General features: G+C 40.3%; 1 protein-coding gene across 1 annotated transcript in view; it reads left to right on the forward strand.

Moving 5' to 3' along the window:
* The window catches only part of NIPAL1 (NIPA like domain containing 1), a 20,949-nt gene extending 12,193 nt beyond the window's left edge, over positions 1-8,756 (forward strand). The window contains exons 4-6 of the mRNA XM_070757163.1: positions 1,865-1,955; positions 4,822-4,982; positions 6,792-8,756. Of these exons, the coding sequence (XP_070613264.1) occupies positions 1,865-1,955; positions 4,822-4,982; positions 6,792-7,408 (869 nt within the window). The 3' untranslated portion in view covers positions 7,409-8,756. The remainder of the gene's footprint in view (positions 1-1,864; positions 1,956-4,821; positions 4,983-6,791) is intronic.

An 8,756-nucleotide genomic window follows, 5' to 3' on the forward strand; every position in this document is an offset into this window, starting at 1 on the left:
TGTTTCATCCATAGCCATGTAATGTAGTTTCAATGGCCAGGTCGTGATATTTTGTAGTTTTTTCTAGTTTTTTTTCTTCAACTTTGGCATCTCCTGGTACAGCAATATCAATAACTATACTCTTCAGCCCTTGACAATCGTGATATCTGTCTGTATTTGAAAGTCCCACAAGATTTTCATCATATCATCATCATCATCATCATCATCACCATCATCATCATTATTACTACTACTACTACTACTACTACTACTACTACTACTACTACTATCACCACCACATTTTTCAGAGTATAAGACGCACCTTAGTTTTTGGGGAGGAAAACAAGGAAAAAATTTGCCTACCAGGTATTCATCTGGCTAGCGTACTTAGTGTGGTCAGCTTCAGCACATTATTTTGTCCCCTGTTTAGGGCTTTTAAAAAAACCTTATTCGGAGAAAGTAACAATAAAAGAGCTTGCAAGCCAGTAAGAGCTGGGAACATCATTATCACCTGTAAAGAAACCTTTGGAGCAAGTAGAGCAATGACAAAACCTTGGAAAGACTTAGGGCTTGTAAAACATTCTTTGCAGAGAGTAACAATGAAGGAGCTTGCAAGCCGGTAAGAGCTGGGAACATTGTTACCCTGTTTCCCCGATAGTAAGACACACCCGATTGTAAGACGTATCGGGGGTTTCAGGGGGGTCGGCTAATATAAGCCGTACCCCGAAAGTAAGACATATGTCTTACTTTCGGGGAAATACGGGGGGTATTGCCGCCTCCCTCTCATCTAGCTGCGCGCCGCCTCCTGCCCACGTCCCCCCCTCCATACGTCACCGCGTCTGCCGCCTCCGTCTGATCCAAATGAGCGCCGCCTCCTGCCCACGCCTGCGCCGTCCCCCTCTCCATATGTCACCGCGCTGTCCCCTGCACTTGTCACTGCCGCCTCTGCAAATTTACTCGGGCACGTCCCTACTCCAAAGAAACCTCCCCCCCCGCCCGTCACAGAAGGTAAAATGCATATACACTAAAAAAACACATTTTACAGTTTTTTTAGCTGTCAGTGCCCCTTTAACAATATAAGACATACCCCGAAAGTAAGACATAGTGGGGCTTTTGGGGATAAAAAGAAAGTAAGACACTGTCTTACTTTCGGGGAAACACGGTAGCACCTGATTAGCGCTGGAAAGAAACTTTTTTGGAGCAAGTTGGAGCAATGAAAAAAAAACCTGTAAAGACTTAAGGCTAGGAAAAAATTCTTCGCAGAGAGAAACAATGAAAGAGCCTACAAGGCAAGGGCTGAGAAGATTGTTAGCAGCTAGTTAGAGCTGGGGCAAATAAAAGCTACATTCAAGGTACAAGACGCACCCAAATTATCAGCCTCTTTTAGCGAGGAAAAAGAGGCATCTTATACTTGTATAGGCCAATCTGTTTTTAGTTTGCATCTCTGTAGTCAGTTTTTGACTTGACTACTGTAGATAAGGCAAATGGAAAGGTTTTGGTATTAGTTTAGGGTAAGTAAAATGTTTTAGTAAAAAGGAGTGGTGAAATGTTATAAAGCATTGTTTATATTGTGATGGATGGTTATGGAATGCCATTCTCTTCCTTCAATGAGGATACTTTAGAAACAGATTGTTTTAGTCTGGAGGGGAGAGAGATGGGAAGGGAGAGAGGAGATGGAGGGAGGGAGAGAGGCAGATAGGGGGACAGAGGGAGGAAGAAAGGGGGAGAGAAAGAGGGAGAAGGAGAGCTGTTCTAACAATTTCTAAAATTTCTTGCATCTAACATGGGCAGGCAGAAATTACTGATAGAATTGCAAAAAGATATTTTTTAGAAAGATTACCGTAGATCTCTGGAGTAATTCTAGTTTGCTGTCATTTTTTGGCAGTGGGAATAGGAGAAGCTGCCAACTTTGCTGCATACGCTTTTGCCCCGGCAACTCTGGTCACTCCGTTGGGGGCACTAAGTGTCCTTATAAGGTTAGTACAATTAGTACAATTGCTTTGCCAACTAAGACATCTAGGATTAGAGTTCAACAGTGGCTCAACAGGGCTGTAAATACATTGTGAGCTCTTATGCTGCTAGTTAGTTAAATTATGACTATATGGTCTTCCTAAAGCAGTACTTCTCAAAATTGGCAACTTTAGGGTGTGTGACTTTCAACTCCCCAAATTCCACAGCCAGACAAAAACACAGTTCTGAAGAGTCCAAAGTGACAACATACCTCACTACATATCTGTTAGAATTTGGCAATATAAAGAGCTTTGGACTATGCATAAATACATAGCTCTGCCCCCAACTTGTGTTTCTGCAAAAATATACATTTTTCCTAATATGCAATTCTTTTAGTACATATGGGATTTAAATTGAGAACCTGGCCTTGGCTATTCTATTAGTCAGGCACTGTGACACAGTAGGTTTGTAAAGGCTGTTGTACATACACACAATTTACATACTCCATCATAGACGCTCTGTCAAAAGACCATGTGGAGTTCATTTCTTTTTCTAACGTGTCCAAAAGTCAGGAAGAGCAGTTGTAAAGCTTGGCAGAAGTAAACTAAGCTCCTCATATGTTGATGTATCTGAGACGATTATGAAGTAGTAATTGTTGAAGTAATGTTTTGCAGAAGCTAGCCTACCCCGATAGCCAAAGCAGCTAACCAGCCTGCCTCAGGCCAGGATATTTGTCCTTAAGATAATTGAAGACAGTACTGCAGAGTTTCTTAGGAAAATATTTACTTCTTTTGTAGCAAATCTACACTAAGTATTTACACTGTAGCTATTTCTCTAGCAGTTACTATACAAAGTACAGTGTTCCTCGCTTTTTGTGGGGGATGCGTTCCGAGACCGCCCGTGAAAGTTGAATTTCCGCGAAGTAGAGATGCGGAAGTAAATACACTATTTTTGGCTATGAACAGTATCACGAGCCTTCCCTTAATACTTTAAACCCCTAAATTGCAATTTTCCATTCCCTTAGCAACCATTCAGATTAATACTCACCATGTTTATTTATTAAAGTTTATTTAAAAAAATATTTATTAAAGGCAGACGAAAGTTTGGCGATGACATATGATGTCATCGGGTGGGAAAAACCGTGGTATAGGGAAAAAACCCACGAAGTATTTTTTAATTAATATTTTTGAAAAACCGTGGTATAGACTTTCCGCGAAGTTCGAACCCGCAAAAATCGAGGGAACACTGTACACACAATTCTCTATCTACTATTCTCAGTTACAAGTCTTCAGCCACCACAAGCCACACTAATTCACAAGCCACTGTAAACCATACTAAACTACAATACCTTCAAGCTAAGCCACAAACCACACCTATGCAAAGGTGCCTTATGTATATATATATATACTTTTGTCAGCCAATTAGATTACCTTACAATCTGCATATTCACCATGACTAAGCAGTTTTACATGGTTGAAGTCATTACAATTCTTCAGTCTGCAATTTGGAATACAGTGTTCCCTCGATTTTCATGTGTTTGAACTTCGCGAAAAGTCTATACCACGGTTTTTCAAAAATATTAATTAAAAAATACTTCATAGTTTTTTCCCGCTATACCACGGTTTTTCCCGCCCGATGACGTCATATGTCATCGCCAAACTTTCATCCACCTTTAATAAATATTTTTTAAATAAACTTTAATAAATAAACATGGTGAGTAAATGGTTGCTAAGGGAATGGGAAATTGCAATTTAGGGGTTTAAAGTGTTAAGGGAAGGCTTGTGATACTGTTCATAGCCAAAAATAGTGCATTTATTTCCGCATCTCTACTTCGCGGAAATTTGACTTTAGCGGGCAGTCTTGGAACGCATCCCCTGCGGAAATTGAGGGAACACTGTATTGCATCAGGTAGGCCCCGATCCTGACAGTAATGTGCAAACTTGTAGGGATGAGGCCCTGTGGAAAGGGTGTGTATGTCTGTGAGAGAAAACTCCCTGCCCTAAGCGGGTCCCTCATGCCTACATGAAATCACCTAATTCACATGCCCAGAATGATCTAAGACACTTTCTCTGGATGGTACGTGATCTCATATAGATTTCAATAACAAGACGCTCATAGAGAATGCTGTTGCTCGCCTCTACTTTTTGCTGCTTCAAAAACTGTATAAGCAATAAACACTGCGAAGGCGGAAAGACATCTCTGCATCCTGCCATGTTTTGTGTCTAATTCCGACACAAACGTTGTCCATTTATAATACTGTTCTTGGTTCTTATTCATTCTAGCTATTCAGAACTTCAGTTTCTGGATCTGTTACATTCCCAAAGGTTCTATCTGTTAATGTATGAGCAGAGTAATCATTGTTTACCAAGGCTGTTTATATTGAGATTACTTGTGAACAACTACTCAGCCACACACAGATATACTAACTTGAATTGAAGTTTACTTTGAGAAATAGCATGTTCCTATAAACAGTCCAAAATCATACACATAATAGTCAGAATAACAATCCAAATATTATTGTCTTTCTTACCAGTTGTTTTGTCATAATCAGTACATAAAGATATCAAGTCTAAACACATTTTAGCTATAGTACATAACTACAATACAGAGAGATTGCAGAGCATACTTAACAGTGAGTAGCCATTAACAGAGAATAGCCAGAGAGAAAGAAACAGAGAGAGTCTCCAGAGATACTATATGCTATGAACTCTAGCTCCCTCCTGTGGCAGCCTGCAACACCTCAGCCAAACAGATATAGCTCAGTTAAAGATGTGTGTGTATGTGTAAACATATGTATTATTGGTCCACATATTGCCAACCTAACTATTAGAGTTCTAATACTATATTTGCTTAATTTCTCGGGTTTGTGTTTTTTTTGAAAATTTCAAACAGTGCGATATTGTCTTCCTATTTTTTGGATGAAAAGCTCAACATTCATGGAAAGCTGGGCTGTGTGTTAAGCATTTTGGGTTCCACCGTGATGGTGATCCATGCTCCCGAAGAGGAACAGATCACATCATTGGATGACATGGAAATAAAACTGAAAGATCCAGGTATGCTTACTAGAGACCTATCATAGAATGTGAGGATTCCCCTGGAAGTTTGCCCAGATGCCTCTCCAGATTTTAATTCAGAGGATGAACTGCTAGGAGGGGATGCAGCTAGGAATGGGTGGGGAGCTGAGAACAGGGGAGCGAGCATAAATAAAAATAAAATAAAAAAATAAAATAAATAAAATAAAATAATAAAATAAAATAAAATAAAATAAAATAAATAAATCTGGCTGAGCCAGAGGCACAGCTGCAGCTGGGAAACCCAAAGGTTTCAGGTGGAGAAGGCACAAAGCTGCAGGTGGTCAGCAGTGATGCCACCTCCTCCCGACCAGAGAGCACATAGAGATGAGAGGAGGCAGGTAGAATGAAGGTCAGCCAGGCTGCTTGTGGGGAGTAGCTTCACCCATCTTGATGGGCTGCATCAGGAAGCAGTTATTTAGCTCAGCAAGGGGAGTGCTGGGAAAAAAGGAATCTGTTTCCTTGCTGTGTGCTCTTCAGCCATTGTGACGGTTGCCTTGAAGTTTGGATTGTGCCTTTTCAACCCAGAACTTCTTTTGTCCTGGGGACTTGCCTTTCTCTAGTGGACCTCCCTTGTCTTTGTGCTGTGGACTAGTCCTGACTTCTTTTGAGCAGCACTGGCAAAGGGAATTGCTGGGGAATACTAACTGCAGCTTGAAAGCAGGGGTGGGCAGCAGGGGGTTCGCAGGAGTTTGGGAGAACTTCTAGTTAAGATTCTGTGCAGTTCAGAAAACCCCCCCATCCCACTCCTGGCTGGCCTTGCCCACCCCTCCCCTCCCAGGAATCCCCCATGCGGCCCATTTTGGATGCAGATAAGTGCAGGGCATATAGAGAGGCTCGGGGAGGGTAAAAAATGTGTCTCCAGAAGTTTGGGAAGGCCAGAAACGGGCCGCTCTGGAGCCTGGGGAGGGCAAAAGTGCCCCTTCCCGCTGTGGTGTAGAAGTCCAATTAGGCCATGCCCACCATGGCCACGCCCACCCAGAAACCAGGCAGAGAACCCCCTGCTTACATTTTTGAAGCCCACCTCTGCTTGGAAGCCTTAATAAAGACTCCTAACCCCCATGGTGTGCATGTGAGTGGGAAAGCACATAGAATGAGCCCCTCATAGAATGAAAATGTTTCCTCATGAATGTATTTAGAGTAAGCTAGAATCTATTTATTTGTGCTATACTGTAAACAGATTTGAGGTTGTGTGTGGTCTTCCTCATGTACAATATTACAGCTTATATGGCGATACTGAATGGAAAAACGTTGAAGTCTGTAGTTATCCAGCCAGCCCACAAGTAAATAATTCAACAGGTTTCATTTGTAGAAGAAACCTCTTTATATGCATGTATGCATGAATACAATACCCATGCAGCTTTTGCAACGTGGTAGGGAAGAAGTAAAAGCAAGGACTAGAACTAGAAGCAAAGAGTAAGGACCAACAAATTCTTATATACACAGAATAGTTAAGCCAAGCCACGCCCAGGCTCCGAGCTGTATATAATATATATATATATAATTTATATGCTGCTCACTCCAAAACAGACTCTGAGCAGCTAACAAAAGTCATTACAGTACAATACAAATAAAAAGGATAATAAATACATCCATAAAATCTACCTAAAAATCTAAAATCCATTAAAACTACAATATCATAAAGCATGCAAACTCACAATCAATCCAGTTTTTTGGGACTATGTTTGTGTTTTATGATTTATCAGGGTGCCTAGGTCAAAAAACAACTCTGATTTGACACCTTTGCCTATTCTCTAAATCCTAACACGTAGTTATTTTCCTTTCCTACAGTCTTCATTGCATTTGCTTCCGTTATAATTGTGACCTCGCTGGTACTTATTTTTGTCGTCGCTCCACGGTTTGGACGGACCAATATATTGGTCTACGTCTCCATCTGTTCCCTGATAGGGGCTTTCTCGGTCTCCTCCGTCAAAGGCCTGGGTATCGCCATTAAGGACATGCTTTATCAGAAGCCGGTCTTCCGCAACCCGCTGCTCTACATTTTAGCCGTAATTTTGGTGCTGGCCGTCAGTACTCAAATCAACTACCTCAACAAGGCGCTGGATGTGTTTAATACGTCTCTGGTCACTCCCATTTATTACGTGTGCTTCACAACCACGGTGGTGATCTGCTCCGTTATCCTCTTCAAAGAATGGAACAGCATGGAACTCGGAGACATCATTGGAACCCTGAGTGGGTTCTTCACCATAATCATTGGCATTTTCTTCCTTCACGCTTTCAAAAACGTCAACATTACCTGGAACCAGTTGGCGATTTCCGTTAAGAAAGACCCCAACTTGCCTTTGCATGCTTACGAGTCTCATCACACTTTATTAGAAAATATGGACACGCCCGCTTTGATGTGTGATGAGGACAATACTCTCTTCAGCCGAGGAAATGAACGATAGTAACCACCATTACAGTAATCTCTCGCGGCTTACCGGCCCACCAGAGGAATATCATTATCTTCACTCTCCCAGAATTGGGAGGAACGGAAAGGGGACCCCCCTCGTTTGCTTTTGGGTTAGAAAAGGAAATTCTGGTATTTCTGTATTTGCCACTTTTTAACAGCCTGCAAGTCACTGACGGCAGTAACGCTGTTTAATGGATGACTGTGGTTGCTACTAAAATGAATTATATATGTACATGTATTTTCTAAATTGTAGTTTGTATTTTCACTGTTTTAAAATGAGATTTTTTTCCTGAGGGCTAAGTGAAGGTATTTTGTGAAAACCAGGACTTATTTGAATGTCCAGCATGCTATTAAATTGGAAAATTTAATTTATTCTAGTTTTCCAAGTAGGAAATATCCAAAGGAAACCTCTTCTCTTTTTCCAGCAACAAAGTTTAAAGTCTAAGTACATTACATGAGAACAGGGTCTTTCTATGCCAGATAGCAGTGAATTACTGAAACCAAGAAATCTTTACAATAAACTCAACAAATCTGGGAATTAACTTGGTGTACATTAAACATTTCTGGAAATCCTTTTAAGTTTTATTTTCTTCATCAATTGCTTTTAATTGTTCAGGATGGTAGATTTAGATTAGCTTTTAAAAACATGTATGTATACTCTCAAATGTTAAAGTCTCTTTCCTTTTACATAGAAGTATACTATAACACAGGGTTAAGATTTTTTTTAAAAACCAACAATTCATTGGTTATTTTGTGAACTGGAAAGTGATTTGGTTACATGTCAATGTCTGAAGTAAAATTATCAGCGCCAATAAATTTGGTTTCAAAATAGATTTCCCTCTGTAAACACAGGCTTGGCTGTGTGGATATTGTTGGTTATCTCTTCAGCATTTAACATTAACACTCTAATTCCAAAACTGCTCAAGAAACAAAGAAAAAGCTGGACAGGTTTTATTACACAAATAAATAAATTATATATTTAGCTCACAGTAACGGGTAGGAATGGACTTGGATAACACAATCCTTTTAGCTTTGAATTTCTCTTATTATTTTGGTTTATTAAGAATTGGCATCTGTTCCATGATAAGGAACCCTTTAAGGAAATACAGGTTTTTAATTATTTAAAATGGTCACTTACTGTATGGCTCATCTGAGAACCACGAGCAGTGTCAACGAAGTCCCATTCAGGGGGGCGGTGTGTGTGTGAAATCGCCTTTCTGTATCTGTATGAAGTTTGCCGTAACTATGTAAAAATATTTAATATTGAATGTTCTGAATGGAAAATCTTTTGATATAATATTGACAAAAATGTATAAAAATGTTTTCATAGTGTCTCCTGCTAA

The sequence above is a fragment of the Erythrolamprus reginae genome, chromosome 7, assembly GCF_031021105.1.
Source record: "Erythrolamprus reginae isolate rEryReg1 chromosome 7, rEryReg1.hap1, whole genome shotgun sequence".
NCBI lineage: Eukaryota > Metazoa > Chordata > Lepidosauria > Squamata > Dipsadidae > Erythrolamprus > Erythrolamprus reginae.